General features: G+C 46.2%; 1 protein-coding gene and 1 long non-coding RNA gene across 5 annotated transcripts in view; one reads left to right on the top strand and one right to left on the bottom strand.

The window, feature by feature from the left end:
• LOC103349858 (uncharacterized) overlaps positions 1-8994 on the top strand; it is a 118923-nt gene extending 109929 nt beyond the window's left edge. Inside the window, exons 5-8 of the long non-coding RNA XR_016233504.1 lie at positions 2346-2472; positions 4237-4375; positions 5362-5657; positions 7827-8994. This is a non-coding gene — a long non-coding RNA (uncharacterized LOC103349858). The remainder of the gene's footprint in view (positions 1-2345; positions 2473-4236; positions 4376-5361; positions 5658-7826) is intronic.
• Positions 263-21106, bottom strand: part of PREP (prolyl endopeptidase) — a 127993-nt gene continuing 107149 nt past the window's right edge. For all 4 annotated transcript variants that reach the window (XM_089332808.1, XM_017345303.4, XM_089332810.1 and 1 more), the window contains exons 11-15: positions 10805-10941; positions 7908-8002; positions 5041-5172; positions 2632-2788; positions 263-966 (exon numbers count right to left, since the gene is read on the bottom strand). In XM_089332808.1, coding sequence (XP_089188934.1) covers positions 672-966; positions 2632-2788; positions 5041-5172; positions 7908-8002; positions 10805-10941 — 816 coding nt within the window. In that variant the 3' untranslated portion in view covers positions 263-671. The remainder of the gene's footprint in view (positions 967-2631; positions 2789-5040; positions 5173-7907; positions 8003-10804; positions 10942-21106) is intronic.

The following is a 21106-nucleotide window of genomic DNA, read 5'->3' as shown; positions in this document are numbered from 1 at the left end:
AGTGCCAGATCAGATCCCAGCTGCCTGAGTGACATGTGCTCGGACAGCCCCGCCACCAAGAGACACGGGAGCTGGGAGGGTGAACACACCTTCTTGTCAGTGCTCATGTTCTCTAACTTAATTGTTTGGAAACTGACGTGTTGCATAAATCTTACCCCCACAGTAAACTATATTTCTGGAGTTGCCCCCCTCAATGCAAAGGAACCAGAAATACCTGCCCCCCCACTTCTTAAACAGCATGTATCAGTATTGCAAAGAAGTCTCTTCATGAGAGGAGTTCTCACATTTATTTAAAGATATATAGGTTACGGTTATAGAAGCAAATTTCACTGAGTTGTTAAATACGAAGGATGCCTGACTACGGCCCTTAATTCAGCAATCTTGTAGTCACACTGTTGTTTGTTGCCATTTAGCTATTTATCCAAACATGCCTTTTGTTTGCTTTTTTAAACATGTGCCCAGATAGGGTGGAAAAAAGAAACACCAAGGACTTGTTTAAAAGGAGAAGCCTGAAAAAGATAAAATTCCCATGGCAGTTCTGTCCCACTGTAGTCTGTGTGCAGGAACAGTGTTCACAGGGGGAAGCCATACGCCCAGTGGTTTCTCCGTCTGAATGGTGTAAAAGCCCTTGAGGTTTTCTGTGGCCGTCAGGAGGGAGCGGGAAATTCCATTTACTGAATCCAGTCAATGTTCAGGCACCGTGCTATGAATGCGAACATATCTGAGACTTCTTCTATCACTTTGGCCGTGGGCTTCCCTGCCCCGTGGCCCGCTTTGGTGTCCACGTGGATGAGCAGGGGGTTGCTTTGCTTCTGGCTGCGGCCCACGATGTACTGAAGGGTGGCAATGAACTTCAGGGAGTGGAGGGGGACCACCCGGTCATCGTGGTCGGCGGTGAGGAGCAGCATGGATGGGTACTGAACGTCCTCTGCCTCAGGTAACCTCACGTTGTGCAGCGGAGAATACCTGAAAGGCACAGGTGCAGTCGTGAGGCTGGATCTCAAAAGCCGAGCTGTTCCGGGGGAGACGCCAGGAGGACTGTGTGGCACGGGCACTCGGGCAGGTGGCCATCTTACCTCCACTAGCAAGGAGCTGGCAGCTAACTAGTCCCTGAGTGCTCATGGCGAGGACTACCGGGAACCTTTGTCGTTTATGTGCATAAGAAAAGAAATTCGGGCCTGTTGAAATGATCCAAACTATGCATATGCCCTGTCTTATTTTGGTGCAGAAAGTTCATGGAAAAATGCATATTATGAAAAAAAAAAAACAACCATGCATGGATTTTTGCCAAAATAAACTGAGCTTTGAATTTTTCAGAAACTTTCTGAAGTACCCCTCATGCATTTTACCAGAGTGTGTCCATGAAGCTATTTGCATTAAAAAATGATAGCTTTCAGACTGAACTTTTATTCCCTGTAGTTTTGAAAGTATTGAGTTTTTTTTTTTTTATAGCTGCCACTTTAACTGAATTTCTAAGTGGCAAGCTAGCCATGAAATGAAAAAAAAAAGAAAAATTAATAATTAGAAATTTTGATAAAAATTTGAATTCTAACACTAAGAAAGAGGACACGGGCCTCTTGTGCTAGTCCAAGGGTTATTCCCACACATGGGCAGAAACGAGAGAGCTACAAAGAGAAGTTAAAGGACTATCGTTTACCTCATTATTCACAAAGGAGCTGAGAGTTACAAAAGAGCCCTGTGATATTTCAGTAATGCAGCTCATACTTCAAAAAGTTTATGAAAAATAAAACTAAATGATAAGTTTATTTTGATGAACAAGTTTTGAAATCCATGCATAAACCTTTTCAAGACCCCTTGTATTTTTTGCACCAAAGTAAACTTATCTTTGGTTTTCCCATGAACTTTTTCATGAATATGTAGTTGTACTGAGAGTACAAAATACATTTAAAAAGAGGAATATATGGAAGCACAGCTAAGTTCCTTATTTCTTAATTTAGAAAAGGAAAACACACAAAATGATGCATTTTTGCATTCATTTTTGATTACAGCACTAACAAATTAGGGCAAATTTAGCAGCTGAGAATTTATGTCCCAACTCTGAAAGTCAGCAATATGGTTCTCTGCTCTGGGCCTCTCAAGGCCAAATCAAGGTGTTGGCTGTCTGGGTGCTTACCAGGGAGAAAAACACGTCTCCCTCCAAATGTTGATTGGGGCTTCTGGAGGTCTTGTCTTCCCCGAATGCCCTCGTGGCTACACCCCAATTCCACCCAGAAAAGGTTCCCTGCATCACGGGTTTCTGGGATTGGCCTGGGACCAGTTGGATGATGCAGGACAACCTCAGTGTTTGAAGGGCAGCTGCCTGAAAGCAGGCATTTCATCTGCAGAGCCCGTCCCGGCAGAACCTGCAGGACCGACCGACTGCAAGGGGACAGCAATCCTTGGAAGGCTGCCTGTGAAATCTACGTAGTTTGCTGTTTTTGTTAAAGACTGGATTAAAACAAGGAAGGACAGGTAGGTTTTCCTATCTCATCTCCAACTTTTGGAGTAAATTATATGCAAATACAAGACACTGAAGAGGCCAAAGCGGCAAATTTTAACCCTGTTGACTATGTTCAATTTGATATCAAGCCATTAACAAGGTATGCACATCCAGATGAATTCAAACCTTACTTGATAAGCCATTCGAAGTGCTGCTTGTTCTCTGAGCACCCATAATCGGTGGTCCAGGCATGCCCGATGGTGTATTTATGGAACTTCAGCATGTCCATCACTCCAACTTGGGCAATAACACATCCAAAGAGGTCAGGACGCTGATTCGCACAAGCAGCTAAATGCCAAGACAGAAAGAGAATCCTATCATCCTGCATCAGAATAGAACAAAACTACACGTAAACGCCTTCAGGACCCTGCTTGCCATTATCCTTAGGGCACAGGAAGAAACCATCAGATATCCCCTGCCCAGTGGCCCAGAGGCTGGCCCACTGCACCCCATGTCCACATCCAAAATGTCTAAGGGCTGGGCTGGGACTGCATCAGCCCTGTTTTTTTTTTTTTTTTTTTCTCTGACAGGCAGAGTGGACAGTGAGAGAGAGAGACAGAGAGAAAGGTCTGCCTTTTTGCCGTTGGTTCACCCTCCAATGGCTGCTGCAGCCGGCACATCGCGCTGATCCAAAGGCAGGAGCCAGGTGCTTCTCCTGGTCTCCCATGGGGTGCAGGGCCCAAGCACTGGGGCCATCCTCCACTGCACTCCCTGGTCACAGCAGAGAGCTGGCCTGGAAGAGGGGCAACTGGGACAGAATCCAGTGCCCCGACCGGGACTAGAACCTGGTGTGCCGGTACCGCAGGCGGAGGATTAGCCTAGTGAGCCGTGGCGCTGGCCAGCCCTGGGGTTTTGATCCCCCAAGGTGAGTCTCCCTGGGGGAGCATTACTTGGGATGCTCACGGAATTTCTGAAGAATCTGTGTCCCCTCCCTTGCTTTCACAGGTCAGTCCTGGATCTCAGTACCAGCCCAGGGTAGAATAGGGAATGAAACACAGCTGAGAGCTCTGACCAGTACTGGCACATCTTGTTCTGTTTGTGAGGGTGGGAGGGGTAGGAATCTGCACTTCTAAAGTAAGCACTCCAGCAAATGGATAGGGCCATTCCATCTCAACAGGCATAAGGAAACTCCTGAATATAAGCTTCCAGAGAGACAAAGCTGTCCCTGGATGAACACGGATATCATAACACAGTTTTCCCATTATTCAAAGAAGGGAGATTCTCCATATCCTTTGCCATTGAATCTTGGATTCATCATTGATTCTTGCCTTTTTCTTACACCTCACATTGTAATCTGTGAGCTTCAATTCAAAACATGTCCAGAAGATGATCACTTCTCACTACCTCCACTGCCCCACCCTGGCTCCCAGTAACTGGAGAGTACTGCTTCTCTTCCCCTTCCTTCCCTCCTGTCTCACATCGCAGCCAGCACAATCCTGTTAAGAGAGAAGTCAGAGTCCCAGGCTGGCTGTGGGGCTCTATCTGTGCAAGCCTCCCAACACCTACCCCTGCCACTCGCTGGACCCGGCCATAGACAGGGACCTCTCACTCAAAAACTCCATCTATTTCACTCACCAATATGTATGCCCAATATCTGGAAAAATGCCTGGTACTTCTTGGTGTTCAATACATATTTGTTGAATAAATGGACCTATTTGTTACTTGATAACTAATAATTATATCAGTACCCTTTCTAAATTTATATGATTTTGGACATCTGCATTTTGTTTCTCTAGGGATTTTTCTTAAGGCAAAGAGTAAGAATAGGTGGAGGTTTTGCCATGACTCAGCATGTTTCAAAGACAAGAACAAGTGAATGGCTGGCCTCCAATCCCTCCCTCCCAACAGTGGACTGGAAAACCTGAAAATTGTCAAGTGAGTGTTTTGAGTCTGTGTATGCTGTTCTGTGCCTCTACAGTGGCCCCTCCCATCCTCACAACATAAGATATAGGACTCAGCAAGCCACATTCAGGCTCACCATAGATATTTCAATGTTAAGTGCTACTGAGGAAAAAAAAAAGTAAAATTTTACTAAGTACTCTAAGTCACCCTCTATGCAATGGGGATGACAACAGCACCCGCCTTAAGAGGCTGTTTGCTTGGGGGTGGGAACCACCCTTACAGGCTGTCACTGTTAAACTGTGGGTCCATCTCTGTGGGCAACTATCTCATTTCTCTGCACCCATGGCATTTGGTATCACATGGCATCTATGCAAATGTCGAGTGATGCTTGCATCTCCCTAGTTCTGAGTAACACAGAGGTGTTGTCCGGCTCAGTCCTGCACTTGCCGAACCCCAAGAACCTGTGGATCCAATTGCAGGGGGAGAACTCTGAGCAGGTGCTGGGACAGCATCTTGTGCTGTCACAAGTGGTCAGTATGACATGGGTTCAGCTGTCTACGTGTTGTTTGTCAGATGCCCAACCACGTATTTCTCTGGACCACTGTTCCAATCCCAGGTAAACTGCAGCTGCTGACAGACTACCTGAAAACCACAGGGGTGTTAACTAGTGAGCACAACGAGTAAAAGCCAGCTCTCACCCACTAGGAGGCCTCCATTTGACCCTCCATTGATAGTCAGCCTCTTGGGAGACGTGTAACCTTCCTTAACCAGATACTCCGCGGCACACTGGAAGTCATCGAAGCAGTTCTGTTTGTTGGCCAAGATACCACCTGCAATGTGCCCAAGTGAATGACAGGTTAAACTCAATTTTTATGTTAATTAACTAACAGGAGTTCAAAATAATGACAGGGCATAGTTTCAACTATTGATTTGCTTAAAAATAATGGGCTAACACTACATTGAAGCATGTCTTTAAATACACATTTTATTATGCACTACAACTGCTAATCCCTATCCAGGGCTTTTTTGAAGAAACCCCCTAGAACTTGAAAGGCATTTGCCCCCAAAGGAACAGCTGATCTGTGCAGTGAGAGAAGCACAAGAACAGAAGCGTGAAAGCATATAATCAAAAAGTCTATGTTGGAGAAGCTGAACTTAAAATAGAAACAAGACCTCCAGTGGTGTCCAGTGCTCCACGTTCAATGCAGCCAGAGCCGGTGCCGGGGGCTGCACGGGCGGGCCCTCCCCGTCAAGACGCAAGCGCTCTGCGCAGCTGCACTGCTCACCCAATCCTCTTTGCAGGGGTTGGAAATGGGTAAGTGAAGAAAAGAAATAAATGCTCGAGCTTTGCCCTGGGCTACTGACTTCACAAACGGGAATAGGGTGGTGAGGTGGTACTGCAGGTCACCGCGGTAGAGAGAGAGCTCAAGCGTCTCCCTGGGGAACCTGGGCTTGCCCCTCGGTAAGTCACTCCAATGCATTAAACCAACCAAAACAGTTACAGGGGCTTGGGATAGCCAAAGGCATATCCTCAAAGGAATGGATGTCTGAAAGGACTGCCTCTGAAATGAACAAAGAGCAGACACAGATCTATTAGATATTTCAGCTTCTGCTGAAATTCAATTAAAGATGAAGCAGTGCTTCATAGTAAAATATTAATAACATTTGTTTTAATAAGAAATTATTGGTGAATTAGAACAGCTAGGATTACTTAGTTTCCAGGAATAATATCATTTGGGTCTGTGACTATATTTTTAAAAGAGCATTAAATTTTAAACTCAATTAATAGAGTTTAGATTCATCAGTGTTCCATACATGAGGCTATAATGGGAAAGGTCTATTTCGGGTCCTTTCCCTGTCTGATTTTTTTTTTAATTTGAGAAAGACAAACAGAGCTCCATCCACTGGTTCACTCCATAAATGCCAGCAACAGCTGCACTCGGCTGGGTTGAAGCCAGGAGCCTGGAACACAATCCCTATCTCCCACGTGGGAGGCAGGAACCCAACTACTTGAGCCATCACTGCTGCCTCAACAGGAAGTTGGAACCAGGGGCTGCGCGGGCAGCCTAGCTTAACCACTAGGCCAAATGTTCACCTCTCCCATCCTGAAGTTTAAGAAAGTCTCTGACTCAAATGGTCAACCTTTAGACTTCATCAAGCTCCACTTTGCTGTTCCAGGCTTTTGTACAGTGAGTTGGTTTTAGAAAAACTGAGCCCATCCAGGTCATGGCATCTTCCCCAGCAGAACACAGCTGGGGGGCACCTGCTGACTACAAAGGTTCTTTCAGGAAGGGGCCTGGGGATCCACACTCTCAGCTTGAGTGTGCACAGTGCATACAATTTAAACAGGAAATCAGGTGAGTTGAGGGGCCTAGACTTAAGGCAGCTGTTTGGGATGTAATTCAAACACGGGAAAATGTTATTATTTAATCTCCTTTTATCAGTCATCTTTTAGTATCCCACCTTCACAGTTGGTTTTGGTATAATTAAAACTCTCTCCTATGAAGTCAAAATCATACAATGAACTGTATGCAGTTTCAAATGTGACACTAACTGATCAAGTCTGGGGACAGCGACCTGGTGATGGCAGGTCATCATGTGTTAATATAAGAGCTTCGCTCGGGCTTGAGTAGATTACTGTCTGATGTCAGCCCTTGGAGTGCCCACTGGATGTCCAGGGGTCAGGCCTGGGCCTGTCCTGTACCTTGAGACCTCCCAGTTGTTTATGAAAATCCCCGTGTTGTTTTGTAAAAGAACAAGCGGAGGGTGCTCTCTGGGGCTGCCAGAATGGGCCAACCCCAAGCACTGGTGGCCACCTTCATCCTGGCAGCCCTGTTACAGGGGAGCGTGGGGGACTGCAAGGGGGGGTGCTTGCCACATCTTCCTCCTCAGGCACACAGCACCCAGGCAAGGGAAGAAGGTCTTCTTCAAACCACTCGCAAGTCTATGAGTTCAATTTCGGTCACACTAAAAGCCTGGGCACCCAGCACGTAAAGAAACAAAGAGGCAGGGCTTTAAAATCAAGATGAACATAAAACACATAAAAAAGCCAAAAAAAAAAAACCAAACAAAAAAAAAACCCACATGACACTGACCATCTGGGGTATGAACCCATGCTGCCAGAGGCCAGAGGTGGAAAGGCTCTAAACTGCCCCCCCCCCCCAAAGTGAGTGTGCCCTTGTGTCTGAACCTACACACTAGAGTCACAGCAGCAGGGGTGGGAACAAGACGCTGCCCACACTGGGAGCAGGAGAGCTCAGAGATGGTTTCCTCTTAAAAGACAATGACTGCTTTGCATTCTGTTTCCAGACAGCCTTGTTACAGGTTAGCACCATGCGGCTACGAGGAGACAGAGTAAGCACTACAAAATTCTCAACAATCGCTATGAAAAACGCACCCCGTGTGTGAAGGGAAGAGTGAGTTGTTTTTAAAGGGGGAGTGGTGCCTGCGCTGTGTCTGCAAATATCCTTATTTGTCTCCTCAGAATGCTTCTCTGCTCTTCACGCCTTCAGCTCATTTGAAAAGGAAGGCTTGGCACAACGTCTGGTTTCTGTGAACATCCTACCTTTATGCCACGTCTCTCCGTATTCGCCGCCGCCTCTGATGTTGGCCACTGCAAGGACGCCACCCATGTGCCTCACGAAAATAAGCCTGGACACACTGAGAAACAGTGGACACAGTTACCCTTCTGTCACCCACCTGATAAGGACCATGTTGTTTGTCTTTACCGAAAAAAAAAAAAATCCCTGGAAATTCTCAGTGAGTAATAGCATCTAAAGAGGAGCCAAATATTACTTGATTAATGTCTGACTGCAAAGCTCATACATTTTCATGAGCATTCAATATGTCTCACTTTCCTATACTGGAAATATTTCACTATGCAATTCATAATGCAAATAGAGAACAAACCAGAGGCCCTCATTTCACAGTGAATCTATCTCTCAAACAAGTGTCTTGGCAAAGAAAACACTGTCAGCCCGGACGTGAATGGCACTGGGCTAGCAGGAGCAACCAGTGCTGGCCCTGGCGTCCTTTCTTTGGGCAATGCTCTCTGAACATTCAAGCTGGAAAAAGCAAGCCAGCTCTTTACAGAGCACGGCTTTTAAACATAGCTTCTAGTTCTCAGTAATTTAGCTGTTAAATGAGACAACCCAGAGTGTGAAAGGTCAATGAGATCAAGGACAGAGTTCTCAGGGCTGGACATACTTTCTAGAAACAAACACAAGAAACTAGCACACAGCCTCTTGGGAAGGTATGAGGTCCTTCAGAAAATGTTTATCCCTTCCTCCATTCCACTGTGACCCTAGAAGTGTGGACATTTTTCTATTTGCTGTTAGTTAACATTACTTTTGAGAACTATTTCTGGGAATTTTATTTTTCTCCCATTGCAAGCTTGATTTTAACAAGGGCCTCTGCGAACCTGAGGCCCTGAATGGTTGGGTGCTAATATCCTGAGGCTCAGGGGTGAAGAGGAGAGAAAGGAAGAGTGGGAGAGATGCATCAGTCCATACAACTACACCCAGTTCCCATCATTCCGAGGGTCTCTCCTGAAATTACTACCCACTGGGTCTGGGGATGAAAATGGTCCAGGAGCTCATCTCTTTATTCCCAATAGTTCAGGTTTAATAAATCCTTGTTGCACTATGAACAAAGGCAAGAGGTTTTTAGCTGCTGTAGATCCACTCAAGAATCACTACTGTCTTGATCCCAGCCCCCTGCTGGGACCAAAGGGATGGGGCTCAGGTGCAAGTCTCTCCTTGTTTATTAGAGGAAGCAGGTGTTCATTGTTCCTGCACGCAAGTATCCCTGTGCACTGAAACTGAGCCTCTAACTGTACCCCTTGGAATGACAAAGGTCAGAAAACAGTGGCATATTTTTCGTGTAAGGATGAATCTAATGAAGCAACATCCACTGGCTTGGATTCTTAGACTAATAATCTCAAGGAATGCATACGGTATATGGTTTCTACCACACAGATACGGATGTATTAATGAGACAACACATCTCATTGCTTGGGGAACTCTGGAAAGAGATGGGAAGCCTGACTGTGGGCTGCTCTCTCCCACCCAGGGTTCAGGCCATGCCTGGAATGGTGCCTGATATATGGCACTGCCAGTGTAGAATGAATAGCCATCGCTATGACACTCTCCTAACTAGTTTCCCTGCAGTTTACTCCTATGATGACAACACACAATGTTCCAAAAATACCTCTCTACACTTCATGATTTCACACAAGGCCTTGCTAACTAAAGGATGAAACCAAACTCTTTAGCCAGATGGCTTAAGGCAGCCCATAATTTGGTTCTAAACCATTTGAAGGCAGGGACCAATTTTCATATTAAATCTAGTATTTTACGGACAGCGAGTGCTCAAAACCAAAGAATAGTTTCCTTGTATTCAACTCTGGAACAGCTGGTGGGATCTGTTCTGCATTTATGTCCTGTAGTCACCAGTGCATGCGTCTGGTTCTGATTAGGAAAGCTCCTGGGTGGAGCGGTGGCTCTGATCTCCTATGAGGCTCTCTTCAGAAGATGGCTTAGAGCTGGTGTTACTACTAGGAAATCCCCCTCCCTTTTTTTTTTTTTATTTGACAGAGTCATAGAGAGTGAGAGAGACAATGAGAAAGGTTTTCCTTCTGTTGGTTTACTCTCCAAACGGCCGGCGCTGCGCCAGTCCGAAGCCAGGAGCCAGGTGCTTCCTCCTGGTCTCCCATGTGGGTGCTTAGGCCATCCTCCACTGCCCTCCCAGGCCATAGCAGAGAGCTGGACTGGAAGAGGAGCAACCGGGACTAGAATCCGGCACCCATATGGGATGCCGGCGCCGCAGGCGGAGGATTAACCAAGTGAGCCACGGTGCCAGCCCCGGGAATTCCTCGTTTTTAAGTATTGACAATGCCAAAGGAAATCCCATTTTGTAATAGGAATGGGATGTTAAAATCAAGCTTGCAAATACCTAATAGAAGATATTCATATAAACAACATCAAATGTATACATGTAGATTTTTCTCCTGAAAAAGAAGTTATCTGGGAAATAATCACAGTAACGGTGTAGAAAAGTTTAAAATTAAGGAAGTAATAGAATATTCAGAAAATATAGTTGCAATTTAACGTTAAGACAATAAGACTTTGTAAAAAATATGATCATTAAAAGAATCATTCCCTCTGAATACCATGGGTAGTGGGGTGGTGGAAAGTGACAAACATTTAAAAAAGATTCCTTCCTTTATGATCTCAGCTCATACTGATCTTCTGGACCCTCAACAGCTAGTTCTTAAAGAACATATTCTACTGGGGACTCTCTTTGTTAATAAGATTAGTTTGTCATGATCTTGCAATTCCTGACCAAAAATTCAGAGAGTAAGCACATCATCCTATCCTTACATGGGAACATCAGAAGCCGGGATTTAGCAACCAGTCGCTAAATCAAATACACGGCAACATTCCAAGAGTGTTCCATGCTTACCTGTAATTGGGTGTGATAGAAATGTTGAAGCCACCATAGCCATATAAGAAGGCAGGATGAGAGCCATCCAATTTTATGCCCTTTTTATGTACAATGAACATGGGAATCTTTGTACCATCCTTGCTAGGGTAGAAAACCTAGAACAAAAGGAAGCAGAGATGCAGAGTTAGCAGTACTTAGTGAATACATGCATGCTTTCAAATGGGAAAATATGTGGGTAGCAAATTCTTCAGGATGTTCTGTAACATGATGACCGACCATCTAATGTCACTAAACAGCTACTGGATGGTGAAGCATCTTTCAGTTTTTACGGAGACGGGGTAATGAAAAGAACATGGGTCTGCAAGTAGGGGGATCTGGATAAGAATTCTTATTCCACAGCTATCCAGGTGGGTGCCCTTGGGCCAAGTGTTCATGCTCCCTCAGCCTCGGTTCCTCATCCGCACAATGCAGCCATCATGCCCACATCTTTCCCGAGACACACAGAGGGAACAGCCATTCCGTTCTTGCAGCCACTGCTCAGCTCTCCCAGATTTGGCCATCCTGCCAAGCAACTCAAACTAGGTAAACTTCTCTTCTAGAAAAACTAATGTCATATTCCACTTCACCTCTAAGTGTTAAGACACTTAGCACATCATCATTTTTCTATGTTCAGCTAACAAACAAATGTTATTAGAACAACAACAACATATTTGCTTTGAGAGTTGATGAGAAACAGCAGAGAGAGCCCATTTTTCCTGGCAATACAAAGATATTTTCTTCGGTATTGATAATTAAGGCTCATCAAATCTTCCTGAATCTGGGCAATGCAGGCGAATTCAGTCACCATTTCCATATTCATTACTTTTGGATAAAGGATTAAGAGAAAATGGATAAGGAAGGGAACAGTAAATGCTATTGAGGCGATAAAGCCATAGAATAAATGATAAGCCGCAGAAAGCTGATAAGGGTTTCTTCCAGACAGAAAAGCTGTAAATAGCCTTTCTTTGGGTAAACACAGTGTCGTTACCCTAACTGATGCAGAAAGGGCCCAGCTCAGAAACGTCTTGCTCCGACGTTGCTGACAAGGGTATATGCCGTTCACTTGCACACAGTGTGACACTTGACATCCACGGCTGTTCACGGCAGCAGCTCTGTTATGGGAAGCTGCCACAAAGTCCTTGGAAATAAACCCTGGGGCGGGAAGGGGAGAGTGGGCAGACGATGCACATTTAGAGATGCCCGATATGAGACCAGCACAAACGCCCGTGAGAAATTGCAGTATAAACAGCATTTGTCTCTGACTTTGGAGGGAGATGCTGAGAGAGAGATGAAACCTGCAGTGTAGGGATCATGGAAACCACTCCACGGAGTCCAAAGCTGTCTGAGGGAACATGGTATGAAAGTTACTCAGTGCCAGTTAGTAGCTACTTAACAGAATGGTGGGTGGGTGGGTACAAGCAAGTACAGAGTAGGAGAATAAGCTTCAGGTGATTGGCTGGGGCTAATAAGCTAAAATACAGGGCCTTCAACTCAGAGCTGGGCAGGATCTGGAGCTTTGTAACCACAGAGGTTGACAGTATCAGGGCAGCAAACTGTCTGACATGATGTCACCTTAACTGAACCATCTGCTAAAAAAAAAAAAAAAAAAAAAAAAAAAAAAAAAAAGCAAACCAGTGTGCCCTCCAGCTCCTCCATCCATTCCCAGCTCTATTCCCTTCGTCTGACAGGGCATCCTCCTCTGACAGCACAGTTCCTTGGAAGGCAGCACCAAAGAAGCACAGTCTCCTTTATGCCCGCAGTTGCAGGAACACATTCAAGATCTAAGCTGGTGTGGTTCTGATGGTGTTAAAAGAACATTTTGAGGGGCCGGCGCTGTGGTGTAGAGGGTAAAGCTACCACCTGTAGTGCTGGCATCCCATATGGGTGCTGGTTCGAGTCCTGGCTGCTCCACTTCCAATCCAGCTCTCTGCTATGGCCTGGGAAAGCAGAAGATGGGCCAAGTCCTTGGGCCCCTGCACCTGTGTGGGAGACCCAGCGGAGGCTCCAGGAGGCTTTGGACTGGCACAGCTCCAGCCGTTGCAGCCATCTGGGGAGTGAACCAGCAGATGGAGGACCTCTCTCTCTCTGCCTCTCTTCTGTCTATGTGTAACTCTGAGTTTCAAGTAAATAAATAAATCTGTAAAAAAAAAAAAAAAAAACTCCTCCAAAAGGAATACTTAAAAAGAAAAAAAATAACATTTTGAATACTGTCCCAAAGTGAAAGGGGCATTTGTGGAGATGATTTTATTGTGGTCAAGAAAACTAACAAGAAGGCTAACATACACACTGCACACATGCACACATCCAAAGGATCTTCCCAAAGCTCATGGAAAAGGTGTGCTATGAAAACTATGCATGGGCTGCATGGGGGGGGGGGGCACCAAAATAGTTCCAGCTTTCTACAAGCTTCTTAAGTATGCACACACACCCCCTACCTTTCTGCAAGAGCTACACTCACAGCAGTATTTTGTGTCACTTCCATTTATGGAATGGCAGTTGTTACTGGAGCTACATTGGATTTTGCATCGAAAGGGAGACTGAATGCTCAGTCTTTTGATAACTGTGGAAGGAGTCCATGTGGGCCTTTTGGAAATGGTGATTAAAAACAGCCTAGGTGTGGGGCCAGCATGATGCGATGAGTTAAGCCTCTATTTGCGACACCAACATCCCAAATCAGACTGCCAGTTCAGGTTCTGGCTCCTCTGCTTCCTATCCAGCTCCCTGCTACAGTGCCTGGGAAAGCCACGGATGATAGCCCAAGTACCTACGTCCCGGCCACCCACATAGGAGACCCAGGTGGAACTCTGGGCTTCTGGCTTCAGCCTGGCCCAGCCCTTGCTGTTATGGCTATTTGGGGAGTGAACCAATGGATGGAATCTCTCTCTCCTCCTCTCCCTCCCTCTCTCTCACACTGTCGCTCCCCCTCTTCATGGAGGAACGACACAGGACCCTGCGCTGTTCTTTCGTCTGCTCGGCCCTTCCGGGTTGGCTGCCGGTCCTTCTACCTCCGTGGAAGGGCGGTTCCCCCTGCCACTTTCCCCACTTCAGCGGAGGAGTGGCACACCGCCGGCCGGCTCTCTCGGGGGCTGCTTAGATGTTCCTGGTGCATGTTGTCTCTCTCCTCCTTTATAGTCCTCTTCCACCAATCCCAACTCTGCTACCCACACACCAAGTACGCTGCTCTCCTCCAATCAGGAGAGGATCAGCTCCTGCAGGTTATTGGTCGAACTGGAGGCAGCTGTGTAAAAGTTGTTTGTTTACTCCTCTCCCAGTGCCATATTGTGGGAGAGCAGATGCATAGAATTAAGTCTTAATTTCAGTAACTTAGTCTAGTCCGAGTTGCTCCCCACATCACACACTGCCTTTCACGTAAATAAATCTTAAAAAAAAAAAAAAAGTGTTTTTCATCATGCACTTCCTAGATTGTTTACTTAAACAAAACTGGCTGCCTCTTGAAGCCACTTGCTTCAAAGCTTTTAGGAGGATTTGAGGACCTGCGAGGTTAGGAGCAGAAGTGAGTAAACTCCTTGTTTCCATCTGCTTCCCAAACCTGGCCAGAAAGCCCCATGTCACAGCCTACGCTGGAGGTCTTTACACCTTGCCAGCGGGGCCGACCGACACATCTGGTCAGGAGTTTCACAAGCTTTATCCCCTGAGGTTGTGATTAAGCCTGCAGATGTGGCACATTGCCTCGATACCGTGGCAGGTGGATTTGGGCACATTTCCTCTGTCACTCCCTTTGCACTCGCCCATTAATGTCAGTGAGGTCCAGATCGTTCCCCTCAATCCCTGACAGTTTCAATATGGGACTCTCTGATTTCATCACTAAAGTCACAAAGAAAAGCAATGACCAATGACATGTCAGCATCCTGACCTTGAATGCCTCAGTATCAGATCTTCATTTCAACCCTTCCCTAACCACTGGCTCATTCCACAGTCTGCTGCACCTGTTATGGGTCAGGCACTGCGCTAAGCATTGGAAAAGTAAAAGATGAGCAAGACCTGCGCACCTGCTATACCAAACGCAGCCATCACTTTGCCCCTAGAGCCTGAAACTCTTCAGAGAAGTTTAACAGGCCCCCTCCCTGGTGACCCCGACTGGTTCTTTCACTGCCTCTTTCCTTATGCCTGGGGTATCTGTCCGTATTCCTTCTTCACTGCTATGAGGATGTCCAGTCCCTTATATGATCTCTGAGCATCTGTTCGTACTCTTGCCCAGCTTGAGATATCTGGACAGCCCCATAAATGTCCCTAATGCCCCAAATCTCTAATTCTAACCCTAACCCAGAGGGTTCCTTCTCTCCCCACATGTCTGGTCACTCAGAAAATGCCACTCCATTCCAAGTTACATACATCTGAATTCAGCTGGGCTGTGCTGTCGCCCCTCTCCCCACAAACGAATTCCTGTGCCTTGCCCTTCCTATGTGTCTCCTTACATCCTCCCCCCAAATCAATTCCACAGCAGCCATCTGCAAGGGTTTCCATTTTCCGCCACTCACTGCACCATGCCCTACCATGTCCACCTGTGTGGAGTTCTCAAAACACCCAACACTCCACTCATCTGCAGCCCCCAAGAGGGATGGGTCACCCAGCCAGTTCCCTTCCCCACTTCCTGAGCCATCACATTCTCCCAATCACAGCCATTAACAGTTTTTGCATCTTTTTCTCTCTCCCCCTTGCATACAGACTCAAATTTCTCCAGTCCTATAGAACAATGAAACCTGCATCGCCCTATCTACTCCTTAAGCTGAATTCCCGTTTTCCTCTTCGTCCCTGATCCAACTGACCCACAATAACTTACGCCCATTGCTCACTGCTCTCCTCCTGTGTATTCTGTTGCCACCACTGCTTTTTTCAAAGGTCGTCAATTTGCCCTCCATTTCTACCTTTGCCGCAGGGGGTACACCCCAACTTTTCACACACATGTAAAGGCACATCTCTATACACACGTTCACATACACCTAAGCTTATTCTACAGCGATGAATAGAAGCAGGCTAATATACTGGGCTACAACTTACTCTCCCCACCCTTCACTTTAACAAGAGATCATGGAATTCTTCCCAGGTTAGAATACCCAGGTTTATCTCATTAAGAACGGGCAGTGGCCCTAGTGGTTAAGAGGCCTGTGTTCTGCACTGGAGTACCTAGGTTTGAATCCTGGCTCCTGATTCCAGCTTCCTGCTAACGCACGCTCCGAGAGGCAGCAGCTAATGGCTCAAGCAGCTGGGTCCCTGCCATCCAGCTGAAGAGACCCACACTGAGTTCCCAGTTCCTGGCTTTGGCTGGTCTAGACCTGGCTGTTCCAAGTATTTTGGGAGTGAACCAGTGAGGGGAGCTTACTCTTTCTTTGTATTACTCTTAACTAATTAAAAATAAACAAACCCTGGCTCGTTGTATTTCACTGCATGAATGTACACACATTTAACTATCTGCTCACTGATACATATTTGAAGGGAAGAGTCTCTCTCACTCACTCACTGAGACTGATCTTCCATCTTCTGGTTCACTCCCCACATGGGTACAGCTGGTGTTGGTCAGACTGAAGCCAGCAACCTGGAACTCCCTCCAGGTATCCAACATGGGTGGCAGGGGCCGAGGCACTTCAGCCATCCACTGCTACATTTTCCAGGCACATTAGCAGGGGGTGGGACTGGAAGCAGAGCAGCTGGGACTTGAACCAGTACTCTAACATGGTATGCCGACATTGCAGATGGCAGCTGAGCTCACTGCATCACAGTGCCAGCCCTGATACATATTTAAACTATTCTTTATTTTTTTCTGTTATCTACAATGATGGAATAAATCTCTTTGGGATAAATCTTGTGTACTCATGCTATGATTTCTGTAGGATATATTCTTAGACATGGGACTCCTATTCAAAATAGACGCATATTTAAAAATGGATTCTCACAAAAAATCCTCCAGAAAGCACTTATCAACTAAAGCTCTTGGTGACAATGTTTACCTAAGTGTCTAATTCTCATAGGAAGTGGATATTAAAATGAATTTTTCTTAGTCTACTCGTTAAACAGTGGCACTTCATTATTGCTTTTTTTTTAAGCAAACATTTTCATCTACTTATTGTCATTTTATATTCTGTCCTCAGAGAACAAAAAGTACCTACACTGTTACTGTGTCACCCCTCTGTTTACAGGAGCTCCTCTTACATTAAGGACATGATTTCTGGCATGCTTTGTTTCTATTTCCTCCCAGCCAATCACCTATATTTTCTTTTTTAAACTTTTCCTGTGGCATCATAAGCCAAAGAAGTTAATATTTCTGTATCCATCTATCTGTGTCTCCCCTGTCTTTCCTATCTTATGTAGAAATGATCCCCACCCCAAGTTAACAAGATATTTGTCTATATTTTCATTTTGAATATTTTATATTTTATTTGTACACATGGCCTAGGGTCTGATACTCCTCTTCCACAAGTGGCCACTTAGTACATCATGTATTTAAGAGTCAAATTCTTGTTCCTTCCCTCTCTGTTCTGAAACACTTTTTCCTTACTGGTTTCTTCACGGCCTCATCTGTCTCTAGTTCTATATGGCAAATACTTTTTTGGCTTCCTGGGTGGAAATTTCTCTGATTTTTGTTTCTCAATTTCCTTTTCCATGTTCCTAACCCATCTCTATTGGCTCCTCTGCCCCTGTTTTGCCATTTTCTTACTTGGCCATCTCTTTTTTTCTCTGCAAACTCCCTCCTGGCCGTCTTCAGAATTACTTTACACCAAAGACCTCTGTGTGCATGCCTGCTGGAGGCCCACAGCTACACTCGAGTTTCCCAAAGCTCATCCACGAGGGTCCGTGGAGGCCAGCCATCGGGTCATCCCAGCGCCAAGCCCTTTTGTGGCGGCTTGGGCTGTCTATGTGCGCAGCTTGCCTGCATCCATGCTCCGCCTTGGGCCTCTCCTATCTTGGCTAACAGCAGCACTCTCTTCTCAGCTGCCCACCTGTCAACTGTTAGGGACCCACACAGTAGGCCACCAATCATCCAGTTTGGCATTCACAGCCAGCTCTCTCCTCCCCGTGTGTACTGGCAAACCTGCTCAGGGCTCTCCACTCCACTGGCCTCATCACCCATGTGTCTCCTTGTCTCCTCTCATTGGCTAACGGGGAGCTGTGGCAGGAATATTAGGACCTTGAATGATTATTAGTACAATGAAAATGGTGTCATTGATGTATGTAGAGAATATTAAAGGCACCAGTGCTGGGGGAGTAGACAGCTGCCAAAGCCCAGGTACTGCTTTTCCCATAGGCAACAGTTTATTGCTACCATAACACTCAGGTTCAAGTTAAAAAGACTTCCTAACTCTCGCCAGTGAGAGCACTGATGATACATAGCCATTCACCGTGCGTGTCCACTGGGGCACAGCTCTGCAACAATGCCAGGGCTTTTATGGGCTCCTTAATGGACAGAGAAACAGAGTGCTCACAGGGGATCGGACAGGCGCCCACTTAAGTAACAGCAAAAGCCAGTTGTCATCCAGAGCTAATGGCTTATCACGTTACCACGTGAGGCTGGCGGGCCTCAGCTCCTGCCTTCCTGCCAGGGGCGAGCAAGTGGATTATGTGATGGATCCAGCAGGATGAGGAGCCTGAGACCAGGCACCCATCGTCACCCAAGAGAGAGAAGCACCACCGACAATCTGAATACCATCTCAGCGTGTATCGATTCGAAGCCTTCGTCAGGGACAAATCAAAACCAAACACCCCAGGGATTCAAAACAATAGTTCAGAAAAGCGACCCAGCCAAACACTGACCAGAGTTAAACACCGAATTAAAACCATCTGTCTGGGCTGGCATTGTGTCGTAATGGCCAAATATGATGCCAGAATCCCATGTGGGCACTAGTTCTTGTCCTGGCTGCTCCACTTCTAATCCAGCTCCTTGGCCTGGAAAAGCAGCTGAAGATGACCCATGTGTTTGAGCCCCTTGTAGCATCCATATGGGAGGCCCGGATGAAACTCTTGGCTCTTGGCTTCAGCCTGGCTCAGTCCTGGCCATTGCAGCCATCTAGGGAGTGAACCAGCAGATGAAAGATTTGTCTCTCCCTCTCCCTCTGTAACTCTTTCAAATAAATAAATTTTCAAAAATGCCTTTCCTTAATTTCATTTCCCTTCCTCTTCCAAACTTGAATTCTTTCAGCATCTTGGGCAGGAGTTTGGAGGGAGGAAGGCGACCCCGGCCTCTGTAGCCATGAAGATGCAGGAGGCCAAGGTGGTGGTGAATGCCCTAAGAAAAGGCCAGTGAATGCTGGCACTGGACAGGTCATCCAGCCCCAAAGGCGCCTGCCCTGCTTCGTCCAGCAATGGCTATCCTCTGTAGGCAGCTCAAAGTGCCTCCTAGAATTAACCCCTTCACCCAGACCCCAGGCCCCCAAGTAGCTACTCAACTGCTTTAGCTGGGCCACAAGTATATGCCCGACACAAAGCAAAGATGACTCAGAGACTGCTGGCCTGGGCTGAGAAGAGAGGGCTGGCACAGGGATGCCCCCACCAGGAGACTGCCTGTCCTCTGAGCAGGGATTAACACTGTCACCACCGTGTGGGAGAACAGGCAGCACAGTGGGTGGTGATTGCATATGCCATAGATTCAGTGGGTGGCTTGTCACCTGGCCTGCCCTGCTCAGGGTCGGTGTTCCCTATCGCATCACCATGGGGAAGGCAGGGCTGGGTGTCTGCTCCACACAGAGACCTGCACCACCACAGCCTTCACACAGGCCAGCTCGTTGGAAGATGAAGGACCTCTGGCTATGCTGGGGGATGCCGCCAGGGCAATCACCCTGACAGAGGATAAAATGCACCAACATCCTGGTTCAAAAATCTGGGGCTTGTGTTGCCAAGAAGAAAAAGGCAAAGGCCCAGGAACTTGCCACTAAACTGGCTTAAATGGTTGTATTTTCCTGAAAAGTGATCGCTGTTAAATATAAGAGTGGGAATAAGAGAGGGAAGAGATGTGCAATTTGGGACATGCTCAAGCTGATTTACCCCAAACGGTAGAGTTAGAAACATACCAGGGGATTCCAATTCAATCCCATCAAGGTGGCATGTACCAATGCCATCTCACTAATCCCAGTGATCAATTTCTGTTCACAATTGATCATAATGATAGGACTAAGAGTCAAAGGGAGCACATAAACAAGACTAGTGTCTGCAAATACCAGCTGATAGAATAAAAAAGGGAGAGAATGATCCAACATGGGATGCGAGATACACAGCAGACCCATAGAATGGCAGATGTCTTAAACAGCACTCTGGCCTCAGAATCAGCCCTTAAGGCACGTGGATCTGGCTGAAAAGCCCATGAGAGTATTTCAGGCATGGAAAGCCAAGACACTCTGGCAAAAAAACAAAAAAAAAAAAACAACAAAAAAAACTAAACTTAAAACTAAATGAAATATCTCTGCGAGTGAGATCCCAGTGGAAAGAACGGGTCATCAAAGAAGGAGGTACCTTTCTCTGAAAGGAGGAAAGAACTTCCACTTTGACTATGACCTTGTCTAAATAAGATTGAAGTCAGCAAACTCAGAATGCTTCCATAGCCTTGGCAGCTCATGACAAGAGCCTAGGGTGATTACTGATGCCATAAACAAGAGTGTCAATTTGTTAAGTCAACAACAGGAGTCACTATGCACTTACTCCTCATGTAGGATCTCTGTCCTTAATGTGCTGTACATTGTGATTTAATGCTATTACTAGTACTCAAACAGTATTTTTCACTTTGTGTTTCTATGTGGGTGCAAAGTGTTGAAATCTTTACTTAATATATGCTAAACTGATCTTCTGTATCTAAAGAGAATTGAAAATGAATCTTGATGTGAATGGAAGGAGAGAGGGAGAAGGAAAGGAGAGGGTTGTGGGTGGGAGGGAAGTTATTGGGGGGGGGAAGCCATTGTAATCCATATTCTGTACTTTGGAAATTTATATTCATTAAATAAAAGTTAAAAAAAATGGTTGTATTTTCTGTACTTATGATTAACCAAAATTCTCCTTACACAAAAGAACAACAAAAAGATGATGAGCATTATGGCCCAGTGAGTTAAACTGCCACTTGCAATGCCAGCATCAGAGTGCCAGGTTGAGTCCTGGCTGCTCCAGTTCCAATCCAGCTCCCTGCTAATGCACCTGGGAAGCAGTGGATGATGGTCCAAGTACTTGGGTGCCTGTCACCCAGGTGGGACACCTGGATGGAGTTCCTGGCTCTTGGGTTTGACCTGGTCTAGGCTTGGCTCTTGTGGCCCTCTAGGTAGTAAACCACCTGTAGATGATCTCTCT

This window comes from Oryctolagus cuniculus, chromosome 5, assembly GCF_051225735.1.
Source record: "Oryctolagus cuniculus isolate XC-2025 breed Fujian yellow rabbit chromosome 5, ASM5122573v1, whole genome shotgun sequence".
NCBI lineage: Eukaryota > Metazoa > Chordata > Mammalia > Lagomorpha > Leporidae > Oryctolagus > Oryctolagus cuniculus.
The sequence above is the reverse complement of the archived record's forward strand: the minus strand, read 5'-3'. Positions and strand labels throughout refer to the sequence as shown.